The 24,519-nt window shown below is 38.8% G+C and overlaps 2 protein-coding genes across 6 annotated transcripts; one reads left to right on the top strand and one right to left on the bottom strand.

Annotated features, from left to right (window-relative positions):
* Positions 1-1,374: 1,374 nt before the first annotated feature.
* LOC139916597 (beta-1,3-galactosyltransferase 2-like) lies at positions 1,375-15,792 on the bottom strand. Of its 5 annotated transcripts, XM_078283240.1 has the most exons (4): positions 14,177-14,442; positions 6,306-6,507; positions 3,453-3,565; positions 1,375-3,167 (listed from the first exon to the last, which is right to left on the bottom strand). In XM_078283240.1, exon 4 carries the CDS (start codon positions 3,146-3,148, stop codon positions 2,111-2,113), a length of 1,038 nt encoding a protein of 345 aa, XP_078139366.1. In that variant the 5' UTR covers positions 3,149-3,167; positions 3,453-3,565; positions 6,306-6,507; positions 14,177-14,442; the 3' UTR covers positions 1,375-2,110. The 5 variants fall into 5 exon arrangements, with proteins under 5 accessions (XP_078139366.1, XP_078139363.1, XP_078139362.1 ...); XM_078283237.1 differs by lacking the exons at positions 3,453-3,565; positions 14,177-14,442 and adding an exon at positions 15,762-15,792; XM_078283236.1 differs by lacking the exon at positions 3,453-3,565.
* On the top strand, positions 10,284-20,740 carry LOC144539373 (uncharacterized). Its single transcript, XM_078283889.1, has 4 exons — positions 10,284-10,296; positions 10,575-10,612; positions 18,534-18,805; positions 20,320-20,740. The coding sequence occupies exons 1-4, from the start codon at positions 10,284-10,286 to the stop codon at positions 20,561-20,563; spliced, it is 567 nt and encodes a 188-aa protein (XP_078140015.1). The 3' UTR covers positions 20,564-20,740.
* The last annotated feature ends 3,779 nt before the right edge of the window (positions 20,741-24,519 follow it).

The following is a 24,519-nucleotide window of genomic DNA, read 5'->3' as shown; positions in this document are numbered from 1 at the left end:
CTGACACATGTTTTTCAGTCATAGGTCACATATGAGTCAGCTGACATGGTTTTGTTTTCAGTTCTGCTTTTAAACGGCATCCTCGTTAAATCTGGATTATTTTAGGCCTTGATTTTAACTTATTTTAATTAATTGGATTCCTTTTTATTCCCCATTCAGTTACTTCTCCACTTTCCTTCTTTCTTGTGTTTTGTCTTACCTATTTGTAATCACCGTTGAAAAAGGGCACTCTAACCCTCAGTGTGTTTTCCAAGAACTAAATAAAGGTTGAATGAATGAATGAATGAATGAATGTACTACTTATATTACAATGGAGAGAAGTAATTGAGGAAGGGAGACTGGTAGATCGAGGATTTTCTATCTTCCTGTCTCCACATGGATCTGACCTTTAAAGTCCCAAATTGTTTTTCATGGTTTTGCTTTCAGATTTATTATGACTCATGATAAGGAAAATGTTCTTCATGATGTTTTACAGATAAATGTAGTTTAGTTGAAAGGTTATTTATTGTATATGAAGACTAATGGTGCATTCAGACTACAGGCTACAAAGCAACAGGAAGTCGCTTGTTGCAATGTAACATATTATATCAGTATGTTAGATTTAATGACACAGAACTACAGGTTTTGTCATCTACTAACACTTCCTCCATGTCAAATTTGTACTTCTTTGTATCTTTACATCTGAAAGATAAAAATGTATGTTGACCAGTGACATGACTGTGCTGTAACATTGCCTGGGAGTTTTCTATTTTAATAAAAATAATTTCAGTTCTCCTTTAAGACTTTAACACTATCTGGCAGTCCATAATAAAATGTTACTTAGTTCAGTTATTTAGTTGGATGAGGGTTTTGTTTTTGCCCTGTTCTGTCTATCTGTCTGTCTATCTGTCTGTTAGCAGGATAACTCCTAAAGTTATGAACATATTTGCATGAAGCTTTGTGGAAGTGTGGTCATGGGGCAAGGAACAACTGATGGAGAGCTCATTTCTGGTTTAGACATAACCGACCTGCTAATTTTTCCAAAACTTGGTACAGTAGAAGGGCAGCTAATGGAGCTGATTGGCCATGTGGTATTGCAATAATCGGCTAAAATGCTTAAAAGTGGCTAGAATTTACCATGAGATATTTATCATATCTCATGTCCCATTTCAGGTCCAGTCATGAAAATGTGTGCATCTCCTGAAAAAAGTTGGTAATGTGGCATGGAAGAAATTATTAACTTTTGGTGAAAATCCGATATGTGGAACCAGTATATATTGACAATTGCATAGTGTTGGTGGAGGTATGCGCTCTATTGAGTGCCATGTAGTTTTAGTTTGGTTTAGGTTTAAACGCTGTCTGTGAAACAAACACACAAAGTATGCCATTCAAATGTGAACCCTGAGTTTATTCAACATGAATATGAATCTGAAAATCAGCCATGCCATAATTTTTAACCAGACTTTGAACAAGCAGCCAATGTCTGGAGTTCATGAACAATCAACCTCCAATACTGTGCAAGTTAACCAAAATAATGTCACTAACTTGATTTCATTTTTACAACATAGTTCAAAAAGTATATTAGCCATGATGGTGCAACTCTTAGTGTAGGCGTGTTTTTAAAAAAATGTTAATATTTTACAAAAGTGATATATTACTTTAAGGGCACAATGCTCAATATTTCTAATAATAATATAATAGGAACAATATTAACAACTATTTGTATAGCACTTTTCAAAAACAAAGTTACAAAATGCTGCACATTCAGACAATATACAGTGTATATATATACAGTATACTGTATATATACATTAAAAAAAAGATGGACACTAGCGATTATAAAACAACAAAGGGGAAGAATTATTAAATGAGAATGATAATTCTAACATAAAACTAACATAACAACTGTACTTCATTTCTGTCAATATGGATGCCATTTTTTTTTCAAGTGTCTTCATATATCTAGTCGTTCCTGAGAAGTGCGGAGGATGGAGGCAACAACTGACCTGATGAGGCTCGATGACATCTGGAAGTCCTGGAGGAAGTAGTGAGGTAAAGTTGGACAGGTATGACACACACAATCCCAAACTACTGTACATCTCAAAAAAGTAGAGTAAAGTAAAGTGCTTCATCATCTCTCCTCACTACAGAAAGGCTCTGGTCTTTTAAAGTCTTTCCAAACCCACATATGATTGACATATGCATAAGTAGTGGTAGCTATTAGTTTGGAGTAAGCACAGCGATTGTAAAACACAGGGATCACATTAAAATAATTCCCGATTGGGGGGTAGGTGGGCAGGATGTCCAAGTATCTCATGCACAACCCCAAATACACATCTTCAATGTAGACAGCTCTAATGTGTCTAGATGCCTCCACAAGCTTTCTAGGGAGGTCTAAAGACAAAACGTAGCCCAGTCCCAACGCATAACACGGATATTGTGGCTCAGGAAATATCTCTACAGGTAGGTACCACTTAGATGTTGGGTCTCTTGAAACTATAGCTCTACACTCCACCAGTCCAGTGATGTAGTTGTCCTTCGGAGCTTCTAGCAGCATGTTGACCAGGTTGTTCAAATTCAGGAATGTGTCTGAATCAATCTTCATGGCATAGGAGGCACTGGAGCAGTGAGAGTCCAGCCACTCCAACATCACCATGGTCTTGATGGTCAGGTTCTTGTAGCAGTCCAGGAAGTCACTCTGGATCAGGTCCTGGTGCTCTCTGCTCTCCTGCAGCAGCTGCTGTTGGATTTGCTCAGCTCCTTCTCCAGGGTGCAGCCCCAACAGGAAGAACAGCTTCACCACTTTGCCCAGTACCGTGCTTTCACTGCCCCAGGTGCTGCGGATGATGTCGCGATGCTCCCGGTTGTGGGGCGCCACTGGAACCATCAGAACCACGAAAGGCTTCTGTTGCTCGCATTTGTTTGGCTCATTTATAATAAAGTGGTACTCATAAGGGTATTCCACAAAGTACTGGTCATAACTGCCTGGCTTTTTGGCTAGTGGAGCCAAAATCTGTACAGTACCATCTTTCCACAACTTAGGAATCCAGGTGAAAGGGAGGTGACTCAGACCAACCTCAATTATGATGACAGATGTTGTGAGAATCAAGAACAGAAACAGAGTTAACAATTGACAGAAAAACCTACGAGACTGTCTTTTGTTTGCCATGTGCTGGATGTCCTCACTCCTGCAGGATAATACAATTGGGAAAAGACAAAAAGTCACTATCATTGATCAAGGAAATACTGGAGCACAATTTGTGACCTTACAAATAATATTAAGCATTGTTTATGCTAAGCAACACGTACCATATATTTCTGCAATACAGGCAAGTAATTAGTTAGAAAAAAATGAATCTTAAACATGTCAGATGTGCCCATTCCCTTAAGTTCCATAAGTATTATCTCTATGTTCTTAGCCTCTGCCAATGATTAAGATTAGCCACAAGAATTTTATTGTGCTCCATTCAGACCTGTAGTCAAATCCACCTTATTTCAAATCAAATTCCAAGACCAGGTTCGAGTCAAGACCAGGTCCAAAGGGGGTCGAAATAAACTCAAGACCGAAACCACAGCAAATCAAGTCCTATTCAAATCCAAGACTAAAATAAACAGTTTACATGTCTTTTCAAATGCAAAAATAATTCTTAAAAAAAAAACAGATTTTGACTATTCAGTGCATAGGGTTTTTACTATCAATGCATGGTTTGAGGACCATTGCAAACTATATACAGGTGTAATCCCTTAAATTGTTTGTAGTGCTGGGGAGAAAATCAGCAAAGGTGGACCAGGTGAAGAAAAACATATCTTTGAAAAATTGTACATAGACAGGAAAAAGTCAAGTCAACATCCAATAGTGGCCAAGACCAAAACAAGTCCGGCAGCTCTGTGACTATGTTTAACATTTATCAATGTAGTGGCCATAATTAGTTTTGAAATTGGTTCATGTGTTGAAACCACTGTTCAGAACATTAATATGCAACTCTTTAACAATGTCAGACAACCAGTGCTTTCTGCGTTACATAGAAAAAGTAATTCATTCATTGTTGTTACCCGCTTACTCCTATTCAAGGTCACGGGGGTCTGGGGCCTATCCCAGCATGCATTGGGCAGATGGCAGGGAAACACCCTGGACTGGTTGCCAGACCATCACAGGGCGATCACAGAACACACTCACATTCACACTTTAGAGTGTTCAAATCAATGTCTTTGGACTGTGGAGGAAACCCAGGTGAACACGAGGAGAACATGCAGACTGCACACAGAAAGGGCCCAGAATTGAACCCAGGACCTTCATGCTGTGAGGTGACAGTGCTAACCACAGAGTCACTGTGCTTCCCCCTATAAAATTCTTGTGGTTCATTTTAATTATTCCCAGAGGAAATGAGCATAGAGAACATATTTCCAGAAGGTGTGGGGATGGGCCTGTGTGAGTTTAGGACCCGGAGTTACCAAGTGTCTCATAATTATTCCTATCGCATTAAATGTGTGACTGTGTCCAAATTTACTCACTGCTCACACACAGTCCACACTGAGTGGACTGCACATTTCCAAAAACAAGATCATCCAGTAAGTTGAAGTTCAATGTGCTTTACATTAAAAAAGAAAAAACTATGTGCTTTACATTGAAAAGAAAAACAGAAGAAAAGACAGTGCAAGTACAAGAGAAGAAATAAGCAGAAGAGAGCGAGGGTGAGCTAAAACGCTTCTTGTGAGAGCAAAAAATAATTTATTTGTATTAAAATTATGCTAACAAAGTACACTACATAGCCACTGAGAAAGAATCATGTGTAGATCCAGTCGGCAACAACATCAACAATCATGTAATCAGCATCAAAAATCACTTGGGTGTTGATGCTATGGTAACGCTTACGATCGATGTATGCATCCTCACCCAAGTGTGGGGCAATGATTTTGATATGGGTGCAGTCAGACCAACAGCTCCCGGAAAACTGGCGAGCTGCATGAAAGCGGCTTGTTTCGGAAAATTTTTGGTGTTGAGTGGTGGGAAAATCACTAAATTTTTGTATGATATGAGGTGCCGTAAGCTTCCACAGGGTTTGACGGATTGCTTTGCTGATAGTAGGCAGTTTTGGACTTTGCTGACTTATATCTCTGCTGAGAGAGCATAAGATCTTTCCGTAGATGGGGAGATGGCATCACGCACATAATAAATACAATCCCTGTCTAAATGGTGTCTTTTGATTAAATTTACATTATCAAGTGTTTGCAAAACATCCCTCCTCTCCCTAAGGCCCGTTGCATACTCTACGTAAGCAACGCACGCAACAATGCAAGGGATTTCTTGTTTAGCTTTGCTGCGTTTCAGGTAGGGACGCTAAATGGAAATTACTGCTAAACGAACAACGACCAATGAAGAAGTAATTTCCTGTGTAAAACAAATTAAAATGGTGCTGACCCATTCAGAGAGACACTTGCTGATCTGGCGCACATACCATGTTCTTTTTAACTCTTTCTTTTGGCGGTGATGGGGAAAGTATAAAAGTACACATTCCTCTACAGTAGCCATTTTTAAAACCCTGCCCATATGTCAATGCTGCAGTTAAAGGCATACTGAGTAGGATTTTGCAGGTTGTGGCTTGTAAACACAACTGTCAAAATTGACCCCTCCTCCCTGCGGTTGCTAGAATGGTAAAAAACAGCAAAAAAAAGTACAGCGAGGCAAAACACCAAGCGTGGCTTTTAGATATAAAATGATTCAGCAGTGGTTTTAGTTGCAGGTGGACACACCTACTGCCAAATGGGTTAGGGTTAGGGTTAGGGTTAGAAATAAGAAAATCCAGGCAGAAGGCAGAAGGCAGGCTCTCTTCAGACTCACACACTGTCACAGACTACCAGTGGGCCATAAATGATTGAGTAGGATCATCTGTGGATGAGTTTATGCTATTTCAATGGGACAATCCTGCTCAGTATGCCTTTAATATAATAGCCTACTTCCATGCTCCAGGCTAGTAGCTTTGCTCCCCCTTGTGGATAAATGCAGTGTTACCTCAGAGCTTTAGGGCTTTAGGAAGTTTCTGTGTACTATGTAAGCAGACAGTTTGCGCAGGTCAAGAACTTGCGTGGAGTATGAAACGGGCCTACGTGTGCGTGCTTGACGTCGTCTCAATAGGACACTTCTTGAGCTCTCCTAAATACATCCTGAGCTATGAGTACTTTCATGTCATGGGAATGTTGGTAGCGTGCTCTTACTTCTATGCCTAAAGGTGGGACCAAATTTGCGCACTCTTAGAGTTTTCAGGCAACTGGGACCAATTCCTGAGACGCTTGATAACTCTGGGCCCAGGTTTACTGTATCTTCCCACCTTGTCTCGCTGAAGACCTCTGTGTGTTCATGGGAGCAGGTACTGAAGGAAACGCCCATCAGTGCTGTGCTGTAGACAACAAAAAGATGGCAGTTGTACGGCAGTTGTGAGATTGCTGTCCTTCACTGGCCACAGGCTCTGACTTCATAGGTAGCTGCCATTGGTCCAGGATTTCCTGATCTTGACCCAAAATGGCTGACACCTTTTTGAAACACAAAAGAAAAAACAACTTATTCCTGTATTTCATGTGAATCAGATAGCATAATTTTCTTGGCATTTCAACAACTCTCCCTGAATAATTGCATGGACTCTTTTGTAAGAGCAGGGCGAAGGAGGATTTACAGTTGCAAATGGATGACTGACTCTGCCTAAGAGAATGCTTTATTTCTGTTGCATTTCATTTGTGATTCTTTGGGCTCTAGTCTGATCATGTCTTGGCATGCCTGCAGATTTGTCTTTCCTGCTGCATGTTAGGCCGCAGGGGCGTCCTGGTGGCTCAGTTGGCTAAGGTTCATGACGTGTAAATGTGACGTCCTGGGTTTGAATTAGGCCTGGGACCTTTGTCACATGTCATTTCTTTCTTTCTTTCTCTCTCTCTCTCTCTCTCTCTCCCTCTGCCAGTCTTTCCTGTCTCCGTCTACTGTCAAATAAAGGCAAAATTCCCCAAAAATAATATTTTAAAAAACATGCTGGCTGTACAGATGCTGACTGGGTTTAGAAATATATAATATTTAATATATATAATATATAATTTCTGGTAAGGGAAAGAGTTAAGGAAGTCAAGCCAACCTCTTGCAGAAATAAAACCTCGCATTAGGCATGTCTCAATGGGGATAAAACTCATCTCTAAAACATAAACAGAAAAATGAATAAACGTTTATCCTTTCATTACCCACATTTCATGTCCTTGTTATATTTGGCAGCATTTCAGCTTTTGCTGTAATAAAAAAAAAAGACTGATAAACTTTATCAGCTTGAAAGAGTTGATAAATAAACTTGATTCATTCATATGAATATGCTTCAGTGAACAGTTGTTTTAAGCAGCCTGAAACGACCTAGCTGAGACAGTACATAGCAATCTAAGAGTCCTCTGACATTTTGAAATAAAACCTGAGTGGAAAGCAAACTGGACAGTTTTTTTTGTTTTGTTTTGTTTTTTTTAGCAGTGAATGGGAGCTTTCAAGAATAGTTTTCAAGAATGTTCTCAGCTTTTGCGGTTCTCATGGGAAAACCTGTTTGACTTCTTGTCACTGCTTGTTGGAGCCATTCCCTTGTCTTAAACATCCCAACCACACGTCCACACATGCACAGACCCACTACCTCTACAAGATCTGTAGGAAACATACCATCATTTGGTGGACTTCAAATACAGGAACCTAGTCTTTTCATCTTTATGTCTGTGCCACTTGCCGATAACAAAGTGTCTACTTTGCTGTTGATTTTTGCATCAAAATATAGTGTCAGAGTTTAACTGTAAATGCTTTATCCAACAGTTTTGGGCTGTCAACAGTCCGTCTGGCACACATAACACCCAAGTACAAATAACAGGGATTCGTTTTGAAATAGGATCTGATTATTTCAGTCAAAATAACATACACTTTCCATATACAATCTCTAAAGAAATTCCTGATTTTTTTTTTTTTTTTTTTTACAAATTCCTACATACCTGCTGTTGCATTAACATTCCTTGTTGTCTAATAAGTAAGCATGATTCTCATAGGTCGACTACTAGTGCATGATCTGTCAGCAGGACTTAATCTTGGGGAGTTAATGTTTAAACCATTTCACATGCATAGTCAAATTGTTGGTTTAATGGTTTAATGGTTTAATGGTTTAATGGTTTAATTGTTAAATGCAGGTGGTAGACACAGTCAGCAGGATTGTCAAAGAGAATTAAGCAAATTTTAACCAAATTAGAAACTTTCCATGGATGCTGGCAAGATATTCATGCATGCTACGATTTTTCTCTCACATGTCCTATTGTAACTGACTGTAACTGACTTAATTTTTAAAGCACATGCACCTTGCACTGGCTGTTGGTTAAATTTTGTACACTTTAACCTATTATGTGTTACTGTGTGCTTGTATTTGGGACTGCAGATGAAAATTAGCTCTAGCTAAATGGTCCCTTACAAATAAATTAAATAAATAAACAAATAAGATAACCTTGTGACTGTATGCAGCTGCTGTAGCTAGCCACTTTCCCTCAGTTGCATAACATCTCTCTGCCTCTTCCTCTATTTCACACATGTAAAAGGATATAAAAAGATGGGTCATATTTCAGGAGAAGCGGATAGTGATCATGTATTTCAGTTTTGGTCTCAACAAAGCGTTTTCCCATTACCACACACTGGCTGATCACTAAAACCAAGCACCCAGGTAAATAATATGGTCAGTGTGTACACTTGTCAGTGTAAATGACTGTATGTGGCATCCTTATAGGTGAGAGACCACACCTTGTTATTTACAGGGTTCTGGCAGATTTTCCATTTTAAAAGAGCTTCCCAGACTTTCAGATCTAGTTTTTGACTTTTGAACGCATTTTGCATTTCTACAGTCTTTTGATGGGAACTTCTAAAAGTCATTTTCCAATTTCCAGTCAATACGTACCTGAGGGTCAAAGTGGACAGCATCATCTAAGCCAACGATGCATTCAATTTTAATCACAAAAAGTAGAGATAAGTTTTGTCTCGCTAATAGACTAGTTAAAGTACAAGCTTGGAAACATTTTTTTCCATACTTTTAATCACAATTTTCCATACACATTGAGATCTGGAAAGTATGAAAACCATTTTCCATACTTTTCCATACTTTCCAGACCTGCGCAAGAACGCTGTATTTAAGAGGACAGTCATAAAAAAATGGTGACCCAAGCCTATTACAATAACACCAAGATTATTTGTAATATCCAATACAGAGGAAATTACTCCCTTTAGACCTGGAATACAGACATATTGAAATTTGACCTGCAGCTGCAACAATATCGCCTGCACTGATCTTGACTTACTTATTAACATATAATCTTGTCTTATAGCCTAGCATAGCCAGTGTAGCTTGTAGAGTTACTAATATGGGTGGTGTTGGCAGACACACCCACTCCCTCAGAGCTTCACACACCCATTTCTTCAGAGCTTCACACCACAGTGCTGCCAACCATCCAATTAAGTAGGTGTATGGTATAGATATACTGTATACCTCCCAGGTAGAAGCACGGCCAGAATGCTCCCTCCTTTTGCCCTTGGTGTTGTGCTCTGACGCTCATCACTGAGAGGTCCAGTATGTTTTTCTGTGTAGCCCTTGCTGCTTCCTGCATCCGTTCATTGTTTCTTTTAGTGATTTTAAAGTGCCGTTTCAGCAATTCCAGGACTGCTGCCAGTGGCGTAACATAGTTGTGATTGGCCCCGGTGCAAATATTTTTTCTTGCCCCCCTGCCCCAAACACAAGCGCACGCACACACACACACACACAACCACTCCAGACAAGGGGGTCACGGCTGGGCCGATACAGCTTCACTTGTGGAGCTAGATGGCAATGGTGAGCTAACGTTAGCCTCCGGCTGCAGGTCAACATTGCTAACGTTAGCATTCGATGAAGCATGGAAAAACCTATCTAATTTCGTCAGTTTAGCAGTACGCTCATCCTGTTCTATTTTTTCCTTCCTCTTTTGAGCGCCGCTTTTTTGTTTGGGCTTGCTAAACATTATGTATGCTGCTAACTTATCTTCCATTTGCTGAAGAACACTTGCTTCTTGCTAAAAGCTTGAAGCGTTGAGAAAAAATTGACGTCACAACGTCCACGCAAGTTATCACAAATGACAGGGAGCAAGGTCATTGGACAAACAAATTAGCATTTCCCAGCAAGCCTTCTTCCTTCGTAACTTTTGAGAAGAAAACAACCAAATTAAATAAGTGGATAGAAATAATATTTATTTTTAGGAACACTTCAATAAGGACAAATAAAAATACATAAAAATAGGCTATGACTCAAAACCGTAAGTGTTATACACAAGGTGGGAAGGTGGTATATATAATGTTAGCTATCACTATAAAAAGTAGTGATCTCCTTGAATGGTTACTTTGAAGACTGGGTGAAACGGTCAATGTGCGAGAGGACAGTAAAGCAGCAAAAAATCGCATTCCTACATGGGCCTCTGACAGCTTCTGGGCCCTGATGGGTTGCAGTGTCGATATTTACGCCAGTGACTGCTGCACTTGGCCTTCCAACCTAGTGCCTCCAACATAGCTTTCTGGGAGATCCCATGGTTGGTAGGAGCTACAGCAACTGTGGGAGTGTTTGTGTCCACTGAGGTAACATTAGTTTTATCCCACTTCTCAGTGTGCAGTGTGTAAATGTGCTCAGCAGAGAGCAACTAACAAACTGTTTTGTAGGACGTCTGCTGCTGCTTTGCTTTGTTTGCCTGCTTTACTTTGGTTTGTTTGTTTGATAGCATCGATTCTTTTGCTCGGCTTTTTTTTTTTTTGATTAATTGTCTTAACAAATACTCATGTTTGTAAAGCGTGGTGATCACATATATTCCAGAGTGAGTTTACTACCTGTACCAGCTGTAACTGTTGGCTCCTGTAGTGAGTGGTTGAGGCTGTACTCGCTCTGAGGTGGTGCTCAGTAATGTGGCTCCTGCTTTCCTGTAGTGTTTAGTGTCCTGTAGTGTTTTTTCCTGTAGTGTTTAGTGTTCTGTAGTGTTTTTTATTATTTTTTATTTTTTTATTTATCACTTTCCTTTTGCAGTGTGTGGTGTTAGCCAGAGTTGCCATTAATATAAATGATCCCCCCCCCCCCCCCCCCCCCATCCTGCAGCCTTCCATTCGTCTCAATTGAGTTGTTTGGTAACTGCCAATTCTAGTTGTTTTTATAACTATGTTTTTAGAGAATTAGAATATTAAATTGTGTTTTAAATTGTGTTTTATTTTACCATTTTGGCTTTGTGGCTAATCAGACTTGAAAGTAATTTCCATTTTATTTATTTTTATTTATTTTTTTTTTTGGTGTAAACTCACATACAAAAAAAAAAAAAAAAAAAAATAGCAGAATCAATCTGTATGTGGAAACCCTCTTTGTTTATTGCAAGTGTATTCAAGTAGTTATTTCTTTGGGTGAAGTCCTGAGGTGCCGTAGTCAATTTGGCCTATAAATACGACCTAGTTGAGCGTCCGCACGGCTGTCACACCAGCATTAAGGCGTCTAGTGAGGATGACTTTGATCTTCTTCTGCACAACTCGTATATTTCACTCAAATTACTTTAGGCTGGTTTTAAATGTCCTGCACAAAAACACATTACCTTTTTTGTTAATTCGAACAAAAACATGACTCAAACATCAGCATGTCAGCTGCTATAGTATATCAGTTTGAATAGTCGTGCACCAGTTCCAGGATAGCAGTTTGTGCTTTTATTGTGAAAATGAACTATTAAAATGAATAAAATAAAAACAGAAAAATAAAACAGATATTATGATAACTATACTATTTCAGGCTAAACACGAGGGAGAACTGACTGGCCAATCACCATCATTACTCATTACTCATTGAGAATAAATCTTACTTCTTTCATTCAGTCAATGTATGAGCTCTGTTCTTTCAACACCCCATGAATAAATATGGAATCTATTTAACTGGAGCAAACATGCAGATGAAGCGAGACGCAAACTGGATTCAGAAGTGACTCAGTTTAGACCGACTGATGAGCAAATCTGAGCTGCTTCAGTTTCAGATGGATTGATTTATTTAGAGGGCTCACATCACATACAGAATCATTCAGTTATAATAGGCTACTACAATACTACAACTTCAGCAACAGCTACTACTCCTGCTACTCTTCAGCTAACTATTACTACTACTAATGATGATAATAATAATAATAGTAATTTATGTAGCACTTTTCAAAACACGGAGTACGATATGAGTGATGACATCACCAGTAGTCAGATTTTAAAAGCATGTTTTTCAGTGGGTAACTTGGAAGTACTCCAATGAGTTACTTTTAATAAAGACTAATTTAAAGTAACTAGGTAGTATTTTAGGGCAAGTTACAAAGTAAAGTAACTAGTTAGTTTCAAAAGTAACTTTCCCCAACACTGTTCATCTCTTGTGCTCGCATTAGCAGGAGCACAAAGAAGTAAACAAAAACAAAAAAAAAACGATCAAATGAACAGTAAAACAAAAGAACAATGTAAGCAAAGCAAAAAATGGAAACTTAAGACCAGAAACAAAAGGGAGGTCAAGGACAATTAATAAAATATCCTTTACATTAAAGCAGGTCTATATAAGTGAGTCTTAACAAGGAATTTAAAAAATGACGCCTCAGCTCCTCAGGCAGGTCGTCAGAGTCTGGGAGCGGAGATCTCCTCTAGTTTTCAGTCTAAACTTGGGAACAGACAACAGGTACTTGGTCGATGACCTGAGGCTGCGATCCAACTCTTACTGGGTTAACAGACCTGAGTGTTACCGTACAGAGCCGAGGCATCTGCACCTTTCTCAGGCTGCTGGCAGAGGAGACAGCCGAGTGCCAAACTGTATCTGGAGTAGATACAGTACATCTAGTTTGGGTTCACTGGCCGTCTGTATGTTGGTGTCTTATGATGTTTGGATATGAGTCTTTTCTGCCTCACCTCTCATTGTCTATGTCTTTGAGGAGGGTGGTGTCTCTTATGTGCAGCGGTTCCTGGTCACAACATGCAGGATTTTCCAGTTCTGCTCTCTTCATTGATCCTATATCTAGTAACAAAATCTTCCTATATCTCTTTAAAAAAAAAAAGCACTTCTTAACACATCTATGGATCTTTTGTCAGAGGCTTTGCTTGGTGTTTGTTGTTTCTGTGACTGAAACAGTGGGTCTATCGCAATTGTTTTTTTAATGGAGAGAGAGAGTTGCAACAACCTTCTCCGATGGACAATTTAACTTTTAAGGTTGCTTCTCTGCTCTTGTTTTGAGAGAAAACTTGTAAGTATTATTAACTATTAACAAACTATTACATTTTAATTTCTAAATTAATAAAATAACATAAATACTAAGAGCAGCAGAAGACACTCCACAGCCACTGGTTCTCTTCCCTGTTTTGTTTTTCTCACTACAAAAAGAAAATGTTAGTGAAACCCAAAAAAGAACAAATATATACATTTTAGATCTACTTACACTAAGTTTTTATGCCACTTTTTACTTTGCTGCCAGTAATGTGGAGAGCCCTGAAACTTTTGAACTGTTATTTAAAAATACACATGCATGTGCAACACACACAGGAACAAGTCGACGATGCTTTGCCTCTGAGTTCATGTTTGAGCAGAAGAAATCTCACCCAACTCTCAGCTGTGAAACATGCATTGTGCTGCAGGGCCAGAGGGGAGTGACAGCACCTTCTCACACGGACCTCAGTTACTCTTTTCTTTAGGAAACACGATACATCATTTACCACACCCGTAGTAACCTAACCTTTCACATACACATGGGGTATTTCCTTACCAGTAGCAGTGTTGCAGCAGTTTTACTCGCATGCTGTGTGCTCCTTCATTATCATATCTAACAAGTTCCAACGTGTCAGTGTGCTTTACTTTGGTTGCAAGTCCAGTCCGTCACTTTAGTGTCATTTTTCAGGGCAGAGGTAAACTGAGATTACATAGCTAATTTAAAAAATAAATGGCTTTTGTGTAAACAGTTCCCTATAATAATTAAGTTGATTGACACTTGATTCCTGGACACAGCCACTAACACTACAGACATTACATACATACCATATTTTATTACAATAGAAACTCCATGTGTTTCAGTGTATCCAGGTGTCTCCTGAACAGCTTGAATATTTCACACCCTGTAAGAATGCATTCAAATACCACCAGGAAAACAGGAAAAATAAGTTTCTTACCCAATGAGTTTACACTCCCGCCAGCTATTTCCCATTGGAGTGTGTATCCTCAGCCAGAGTTGTGACAGAAAGCTTAACCACTCTTTCTGAACCACAACTCATACTGTGGTAATAAAAATAAACAGGTCGTCATCAACAACCACAAAAAAAAGCCCCCCAAAAGTAGGAAGCAGAGCGATGGCTGAAGAAAAGTGCCCAAAATTCAGAAGCAGGTTGTGTAACACATCCAGACAGTTTACAGAGGACTGAGTCCAAAGTGAAGTGGTTCCCATCAGAGCCGGGGGAGGTGTGACACCTGAGGGAGAGGAAGGGCCGTAAACTTCTGTTGAGACAAGCAGAGCTCCTATTGCCCTCCAGTGCCATCAAGACTGCACTGCATTTCCTTCTGCAAATTACAGGCTTGCAGATCAGGGGACGGATTCACAGAGGCTTCTTGGGGGAAAAAAAAAAAAAAATCTTAAGTGCTATTTAATAAATAATGATAATTAAGGTAACTTTCCACTTGTTTTAAAAATGTTGCAGCGAAAAGGTAAGCCTCTAAATTCATTCATTTAACAACACCAATAATTTAGATAATTGAGAAGGTATTTCAAAGTATTCATAGTTTTACTTACTGTATCTTACATTTTAAGCTTAACTTTTTAGCTTACATTTTAGCTTAAACTTAAGCTTAAGCTTGTCACTATTTTTATTTGGTTTGTCTCATTTCTCATGAAAATAAACCATCAAATTAGACAGTCACACTAAATAAGCCTGTAGCCAAAAAGCACTAACCAATGTCTGAACCTTTTCCTGCACTTAAAGTTAAATAAACAATAAATATATCCGCCCCCAAATAATACTTCCAAGTTGTTTCCTAGATGGAAGCACTATGGGCTGCTGCTTCGGAGGAAAACCCCCCTTTTATGTTTGTTTGCATCAACAGTTGCCAGGTCGGCCCTGTTTGAGAAGTTATTAAGTAAATAATAAGTAATCCAAGAGAAGTTTGTAAGAGATGAGACTAATCTGAAGATAATATAGGGGAATTGCATTTAAGAGCCTTCTTGAGAACTTCCTAAAATTTTGTCTTTTATGAATCAGACTCCTGAAAAGTGTTAAACAGTTTGGGACAAATGACTGGGCCTTCACAATAATCTGCTCTGATTTGACTTGAATTCTTATAATTGTGCCAATCCCTTTGCTGCTAGCTTGGCATGAAATTACACTCATATTAAAGCTGATTCCCCAGGGATTCTTTGTAGGCTCTGGAAGTTCAAGTGGAACTCTTTAATGTTGCAGAACATTTGACTTAAGAGCACGGTTCTTTACATAATAATGGTAAAAAATGGTAATAATCAACTATTTCTAGTTTAGAAACAGAGTAACATGAATCCAGGACGGTGTTATTTTCATGAACCTGGTACATTGGACTTATTCTTTAATGATTCTTTAAACTTTAAACTTTAACCAGAAGACAGACAGATAGGACAGGATCTTGTCCTATTTGATAACTAGAGGCTTCTCTGAATCAACAACTAAGGTGTAATGGAAGATAAAAGATGCATATCTTTTTCTATGACATTGTGGAAGTGTATGAAGTACTTACACTGTGGTCTTGTTAGTTGACCCAAGTTGACCTAGTGTCAGGAGGTACCTGATGTTCCTGCTACAAGATAAAATAAGATAAGATATCACTTTATTAATTCCCTTGGGGAAATTCGGGTGCCACAGCAGCAACTGGCAGAACAGTACCAGGGAAAAATAAGTACAGAAGATAATAAAGAGAAGAGGTAATAAGATAAAAAATAAAGGTAATGTACATAATATAAAACTATATAGACAGTGCAAAAATGCAACTAAATGCAAACAGTAATAATAAATGCGCATCCATATATATATGTACTGTATATAAACATAATCAGTGTACAAGGCCATTCGTCTCCGAGCGTCAACTGTTACGTCAGCTATCAGGCGTATGGAGACTATGGAGAGTATGTCTTGTTATTTATCTGTCTTGGACGTAACTGACCACTATATAGATCACAGGCCTCTCTCAGTTCGAGGAGAGACTAACAGACTGTGTTCATGTTGTTCCTCTCCAATGATGCATCATTAAATGTCTACTAACTGATCAGATCGACTCCTGTCTGTTCCTGTGCTCCGGTGTCAGCATCACCATACAACAACATACTATAACAAGTGCCTTGTTAAACACATTACTTTACTGACGACTATAAGCATTTCACTGCAAAAAAAATATTAAGACACTGCAGCTTAAAAACATACTGAAGGTTTCCTTGCTGCCTTGAAATTGCAAGTTGATCTAACTATTCACTACTATTTTAGCCAAAGTTCATTAGTTATTCTAATGTAATAAAACTCATTGAGTGAACTTCAGACAGTAAATTCAATCAGCAAAATGTCTACGTGTTTATCAGTCAAATCCAATAACTGTTTATTCTTTCACTAGAGATTAATGTCGGCTCTTCACGTGTCACAAAATTCTGATAGTATTTTGTGAATTTACACAGCTTGGTTTTCACCAATGTGAGCACAAGAGATGAACAGTGTTGGGGAAAGTTATACTTTTACTAGTTACTTTACTGAGTTAGTCTTCATTAAAAGTTTGGAGTATAACTTACCCATTTAAAACATGCCTTTAAAATCTATCTTCAGGTGATGTCATCACTCGTCTTATATACAAATCGTCAATGAGTTCACAATCTACTGTTACCTAAAGAAAACATCAAGGCAGCTTTCATGTAACTCATAGTGCAATTTAGTGAAATCAACTCATCTTTATCCACTAACACAATGTATATAGATGTGTTTGTCAATTTCAACTTAAAAGTGCTAGTTTTGAGCTTCATGACTTAAAATTATGAGTTCACATCTTGTGACTTAAAATTACGAGTTGAAAGAACACCTTATAAAGCATTCACTAAAAACACTGTTAGTTTATTAGCAGACTTACCAGTATGCATTGCATTTGGTTTAACTCTCCAGAAACTCTTCCTTCTTTTGGTTTGAATGAAGTTACAGGATAGAGACTTGTTATGTATGTAGCCTATGTTTGGTGAATCATAGGTCAATTTCTGATTTAAAAAATAATAATAAAAAACCATGATAAAATCTACTATCTATCTTATCTATGTATCTGGCAATTCACACTGAAGTAAGTTTCTCTCTGATGCACATGGCAAGTGCAATCAACTACAAGTAAGTGTACTGCTGTTGCATATATGCTGAACTGTGTATTGATCATGTGATACATGAGGAACTCGAACTTAAACCTAGCAAACCTTGTGAAAAAATAACACTTGATTTCAGTTCATCAATTAATGCATTCAACTTGGAAACACGAATGCAAAACGAAATTTAATGCATTGCTTACCGTCAACGAATCCTATGAAAATAACAAAATCATTGCTGATTTTGTTATTTTCATTTTTTTTGCCAACAAGTCTCGGCCATGTAGCCGGTGCCCAATGCAGCCATGTCCCAGCAGCCATAGAACTCCATTGTAGGCTATTAAAAAAACGATTGATTGGGGGTTGTTTAATATTTGCATCGAATGGGAGAATGAGAATGTGAACGTTTTCTTTTTCTCCTCTCTGTTGCCAATAAATGAATAACAAACTAACTACCTGGAAACCCTTACTCATTTCCCATGCGATTTCCTTGTTTTATCTTTGTTTTAACGCCGCTGTTTTGCCCAAAACAAACGCAGACCCGCCTTTAAACGGATGTAAGAAGTTCAACTTGGGTTGAACTTTCTGTTAAAATGGATGGAAATCTGACTGTTATTATATTGCAAAACTCTCTCTCTCTCTCTCTCGCTCTCTCTCTCACTCTCTCTCTCTCTCTCACACACACACACACACACACACACACACAATTCAATTCATTCCTTTATAGGCATGGCAGGAAAGAAACCAAATGAGGTAGACTTCACTGCAACACTGACCAATTAAGCTGATAATGAAAGTCTCTCTCTCTCTCTCTCTCTCTCTCTCTCTCTCTCTCTCTCTCTCTCTCTCTCTCTCTCTCTCTCTCTCTCTGTCTCTCTCTCTCTAATTGTGTGTACAGTAATCGCAACTGACCTGATAAAAAAGTTTAATTGAAAGAGAGTAAATGCATTCAAGCGTATTAACCGACTGAAAGAAAACGATTAGGACGATTATTCTTCACCAAGTCCTAACAGTATAACACACACAGGTTTTACTCTGTGTTTATTTAATCAAACAAAAATAAGCCAACAGGTGTGAATAAGCGCTTATATGTATTTTGAGAGTGAAATCGGCTTTTTTTATGCGCGCTGATTTGAGCATGTGTGTCAATTAACAAACCAGATTCTTCATATTTTACATATTGTTAGATTTGCATTGGCTGGCTGTTCATCCTGAGCGGCCGGACTGCTGCTGCGGCTGCGCGGAACTGTTCGAGGAAAAGATGCGTCAGTCAGAATGAGCTGGAGCATTTCACTGCGAAGTTTGAGAAGAAGTACCACCGGGAGAAGTTCAGTATCCCGAGGCTGAGGGAGCTGAGGCAGCTGGAGCCGCACTGGGACAGGCAGAGCTGCTCCAGCTTCACCCTGCAGACGGCCTCACGGCAGCTGGGCAGCCGCTCCCTCTCCCCCTGGAGGTACAGGTGAGGCGGTGTGGAGCAGCAGCATGAACACAAACCAACACCGGACCGGAGAGAGTCCTGCTCGAAAACTGTTGTTACTTTACTGACATTTTACTTAAGTAGAAGTAAAGGTAGCCTACTGGTGTATAAATCTACGGAAGCGTAATGCATTCACTTGATAAAAAAAAAATTGCCCTGTTTTTCTGGATTAACGAGATAATTATCTCAGAATTCTGAGAAAAGTTTTCATGGAAAAAAAAAATTCTGCTGTTTTTCTGAATTAACAATATAATTCTCTCAGAAAAACAGAGCAGAATTATTTTTTTCCATGAAAACTTTTCTCAGAATTCTGAGATAATTATCTTGTTAATTCAGAAAAACAGAGCATTTAAAAAAAAAAAAAAAAAATTCTGCTCTGTTTTTCTGAGATAATTATCTCGTTTCAGAAAAACAGGGCAATTTTTTTTCTCAAGTGAATGCATTACGCTTCCGTATAAATCTATTGAAGTCAAAGTTAAAATTAACTTTTAAAATAGCATTTAAAATGGACTCAGAGCAAAAGTTACTCAGTTACTTTTTAGAAACGAGAACGTTGTTGTGATCTTTCCCATGCGATTCTAACATAATGAGAGAACAGAGTTCAAACTAGATTCTTTTAATTGAAAAATTTTGAAATGACAAAATAAAGTGCAGAAAGTAAAGTCAGATTTCTCTTCTCATTGTGAATCGACAATTTGTTAATTTATGTTGGTCCAGTTTCTGATGCTGATGGGGAGCCACAACATCTGTCCTCTGTGATGGATATGATTTAAAATGTAGTACAATATAATACTGCAGTAAAAACGTACTTAAGTAAAAGTAAAATTACTGACTGTAAAAAAATAAATAAATAAAAAGAATACAATATTAAAAATAAGCTACTCAGTTACAGTAACAGGAGTTACTTCCACCCTTGGAATTCAATTATTTTCAGAAAACAACAACATTGATTTATGCTTTTTCCCCTTCAAAGACCCTTTCTCCATATAACTTCCATTCCCTCAGTTTGATATCACTGGCTGTGATGCTGAGGCAGTGTAACCTGTTATGTAGGGATTATTATTATTATTAGTAGTAGTAGTAGTAGTAGTAGTAGTAGGCTAGTAGTAGGCTAGTAGTAGCAGTATTAGTAGTATGTGTTCAGTCCAGTAACTCAGGTTACTGGACTCTCTCTAATTTGGTAATCGATCGTGTAAAACCTTACCTTATCTTACCTTATCTTATCTTATCTTATCTTATCTTACCTCATCTTATCTTACCTTATCTTATCTTTTCTAATCTAATCTTATCTTATCTTAGTTTGCCTTGCCTTATAGCCCTTAATCACAGTTACAGTCTCACAGAGCTTCACAACGCCCCCATAATGAAACAACAAATGAAAACAACAAATGCATTTCCTCAGTTGTTCTACATTTTGTCTAGTTGCCCACTCAGAGTTGCTTTGCTGACCGGCCTGTGTTTTTCCAGTGTGTGATTCGTCTGCTCGTCTCCTTCAGAATAGACGAGGAGGACGGCCGGATCCCGCGCCACATCGCCATGGCCGAGTGTCTTTGCGAGGGCTGCATCGTCAACCAGCGTGAAGACCTGGGCTACAACTCTGTGCCTGTGTGGGCGCAGCTGAGGGTCCTGAGGAAGACCACCTGCCCAGGTGACGCACAGAGATTCCTGATCACAGCACAGGTGGTTGAAATCCCTGTGGCCTGCACTTGTGTTGTGCCTACAACTACTAAAGGAAAATGACCACAAAAACATCAAGTCATAGACTCAGACGGGCTTTGGTTTTCTTTTTTTAACCAAATTGATCATATCAGGATAATCCTTTTTGAGGGATGGGGTTTAAAGCTGCAATAAGCAAAACTTTCTGACCACTAGAGGGCGACAGAAACCACAACACATTTGCAAACAAACTCACAGCAAAGCCACTTGCTAATAGCTAAGCTAACCCTCCCTAAAGAGAAGTCTCACCGGTTACCAGTCTCACTTTGACAGATCTTTCTCCTGCTGAAGGTTACATGTCCCACAATGACAAGTGAAGAGGCAGGTAGCAAGTTTACTAGTTTAACAAGTTTACTCGCTCGCTTCATCGATTCCGCCATTACGAGAAAATGTTCAGGAATGGGAGGGGGAGAGAGCCGCTTTTAAACAGCGAGGGAGGAGCCAAGCTAGTTTTTAAAAAATGAAAATCTACTGAATGGAGCGGGAGAAGCTTCGAGTCGGTCCGGGTTTTGACAACAAGCTTTAGAAAAGAGGTGAAAACAGCAACACAGCTGGATATCGGTTTCATTGGTTTCATATCATTATGTCTCAGTGAAATCTCCACATAGCACACATTAGTTTCAGTATCGGTTGTAAGGTCTGATATCGCATATTGCAGGTTTAAATGAACTATTTCCATGTGATCTCCTAGGGATTATGTTAAAGGCTTGTTTTGTTTATTTAACAGAATATTAAGTGACAATATCTCAGGTAGTTGAGGAGCTATATTGTTATATTGTTACTCCCCCACTCAGTATAAGTCAGTTGTTATTAGACTGATAGGTGGGTGTTCTCTATTATGTCCACTGCAAGAAGGGAGCACACTTACTCTTACTTGTGCACACCCTCTTACACATACTTGCCTATCACTTTTGTCAAAAAAACATCTCAAATCCAACAAATCGATGTGCAAAGCAAGCCAGCAATGCGGCAACAGTGTTTTAACAGATGCAATTATGGATTGAGTCTTTTAGTAAAATGTTACCATATATTTCTTTTTAGAATTGCATCATATCGGACACAGGTCGGACACAAAGTAGAAAAAAAAAAAAGAATTGCATTATATCCTGGTACAATATTGAACATCCTGTATTTAGTTAATCATTTGTTGATGTTCTTGAAAGGCCACAATAGCCTGATTGAGCTTAATGGACTGCTCTAATGAAGTTCAAGTGGTTTGTAACTCGGCTGTACGTGGTCAAATCTGCCCCAAACTTCACATGTTTGATAAGAGTCCCGGCCTGAAGACATCTACATGCCAATATTCAGTTATAGTCATAGCGCCACCTACTGGCAACAGGAAATAACATGTTTTATACTTTGATGTACTCCTAGTGGGTTGACCAGAAATGTTCATGGTGTGGTCTACTCTTGATATACTGGAACATGAGGCATAATTAGTGGGTGTTCTCTAGCTTTATATGTTGTTGTAATTGTGTGTTTGTGGACACAGGAAGTAACATTTAACTCCTTCGTGCAGTGTCCAAAACACATGAAAATTCAGAGCCGTGTCGACCGGTCGGTGTGCAGTAACGACACCACAGCTGCGGCACACCCCGACGTGCACGAAGGTGCGAGGGCCCGATCATCGCTGCTTCCAGCTTTAATTTTATATTATATCCAGACTTATCAGGCTTATTTTAGGATTTTTTTTTTGTGAAATCTGGATTTTTTTTGCTGCAGATAATTTGACTGGTTTCAACAAATTTGGTTTTTTTTTCAGGAAAATGTAACTGTGTGTTTCAGGACATTCACTTGGTAAAAGTAAAAAAAAAGTATTTTGTCTTGGAGAAAGTTTCTTGTTTTAAGATTTTCTTCATTGTTTTATGATGATCTCTTGAAAGAAGTCATATTGGCAAGTGAAATTTATTGAAACCAGCAAGATTATCTGCCAGTGCAGAGGGATAATTTGACTAAAAATATCATTAAATAGGCTTGATAGGTCTGGAAACAAGTTAAAATCACTAATATAATGTTTTGCCTAGGATGCAAAATAAGTATAATTTTCTTGCATATTGTAGCATGGTAATAAAATACATAGGTAATTTTCTCAGACATGTTTCTGATTTGATTGCCAGTCATACAAATACACAATAAAAAACAAGTTGTGAGGTTTTTCTTCAGGATGGTTTGTCACCTTATTCAAGTGCTTGTTAAAAAACGTCCACTTGGTGTCTCTGCACAGCAACAGGAGGAAACATTCTGGCTTGAGGCTGAAAAATCCTTTTACTCTCAAATTTTACTCTCAGACATTTCATCTGTAATGTGAGTGGAATAAACCTGCCATGGAATTACCTTTGTTGAACCTAGCAGCAAAGTGTTAGTACACTGCACTACACTGTCCGTCTTAACAAGTCACTCGTCTCATATAGAGGCTTCAAATCTTAAAATTCTGCCAGTGAGGTGAGATAACTCTTGCTCACTTGTTTCCGATACAGTTTCACAAAGGAGTGTCAATATGTTGAAACAAGTCAGAATAAGGCAGATCACTGCACTGCTATCAAGAAAATGACACTTGATTCTACAAAATTGTTGCAACAAGTTGATTTGCTTTGGAAACAAGTGAAATTATCTAACGCCATTGGCATTTTGTCACTTATTTTAAGAAACTTACAATTTTAGGACTCAATAATAGACTAAATGACTTGTTAAGATGGAGATTTTTTGCAGTGTAATGACATGATTGCAAGGTATAGTGCATTCAAGTCAAGACACCAAGACACCACAAAATAGTTGGTCATTCATTTGGCACGCATAACAAATTGATATCTGATATTTGTTTCATCAATATTTGCTATGAATACCACTGAATATGATTGTCACTCTGCAACATTGTATAGACACTCATTAGACATTCAAATTCAGGAAGCATTTAAATCAGTCAGTAATATTATCATAAATAATATTATTATTTGTACAAAGCTTTAGAATATAAATTATTCACATCTTACATTGCACCATAAATATGAACAAATGTCAGGCTAAATTAACAGAGTTGACAGGTATGATATCAAAACGTGTGGAGTGGTGGAAGGTGTGTATGTGTGTGTGTGTGTGTGTTTCTGTGTGTGTGTGTGTGTCTGTGTGTGTGTGTATGTGTGTGTGTGTGTGTGTGTGTGGGGGGGGGGGGATAACAAGCTATGGTGCTTTTTTTTTGTTTTTTCCTAAATCACTGATTGTTACAGTAACTGCTCTCCTTGCTCTTCTTTGTCCTCGTCCTCCTCTTCCTCCTCTGACTGTCACTCCTCTTCCTCTAGCTCTCACTCTCATCACCCCCACCCTCATCCACCTTCACTGGCTCCCGGTCAAGTCCCGCATCTCCTACAAAATCCTCCTCCTCACCTACAAATCCCTCCATGCCCTCGCCCCCCAGTACTTATCTGACCTCCTCCACCCCTATACCCCGTCCCGGAGTCTGCAGTCCTCAGACACGGGTCTGCTCTCCACCCCCCACACCAGCCTGCGATCTTTTGGGGACAGAGCCTTCAGTGTGGCCGCCCCCACCCTCTGGAACTCTCTCCTGGCAGAGATCCGCAACACCCCGTCTTTGGCCACTTTTTAAAAAATCCTGAAAACCCACCTGTTAACCAAGGCCTATGGCCTCTAGTTAACTCTCTCATCCCCGGCAATTATTGCTATTATTATTTTCTGTTCTTGTTTTATTTGTTTTGTCTGCCTCAATGTGTAAAGCGTCCTTGGGTCTCTTGAAAGGTGCTATATAAATCTAAGTTATTATTATTATTATTATTATTACATTATGTCAGGGACTCCAGGATGAATCCAGGGCATTTTTATGGTACATTGGATTTATTCTTTAATGGTTCCAGGGGAATCTTTAACCCGGACAAGATCCCGTCTGATAACAGGAGCCTTCACTGAAGCAACAACAAAGGTTTAATGGAAGATAAAAGATGCATATCTCTTGTTAAACCTGTTGCTGT

This window comes from Centroberyx gerrardi, chromosome 1 (assembly GCF_048128805.1).
Source record: "Centroberyx gerrardi isolate f3 chromosome 1, fCenGer3.hap1.cur.20231027, whole genome shotgun sequence".
Lineage (NCBI taxonomy): Eukaryota > Metazoa > Chordata > Actinopteri > Beryciformes > Berycidae > Centroberyx > Centroberyx gerrardi.
This window is presented reverse-complemented; position numbering and strand designations above follow the sequence as displayed.

Bases quoted from the DNA above. Each gene is read 5' to 3' on its own strand.
- LOC144539373 (XM_078283889.1), top strand. The intron at 10,613-18,533 runs GTAACATTAGTT...ACATATTGTTAG, and splicing joins GAGTGTTTGTGTCCACTGAG to ATTTGCATTGGCTGGCTGTT. The intron at 18,806-20,319 runs GTGAGGCGGTGT...CGTCTCCTTCAG, and splicing joins CTCTCCCCCTGGAGGTACAG to AATAGACGAGGAGGACGGCC.
- LOC139916597 (XM_078283237.1), bottom strand. From the start codon at position 6,364: ATGGGCGTTTCCTTCAGTACCTGCTCCCATGAACACACAGAGGTCTTC. The intron at 3,168-6,305 runs GTGGGAAGATAC...ATTATCCTGCAG, and splicing joins GAGGTCTTCAGCGAGACAAG to GAGTGAGGACATCCAGCACA.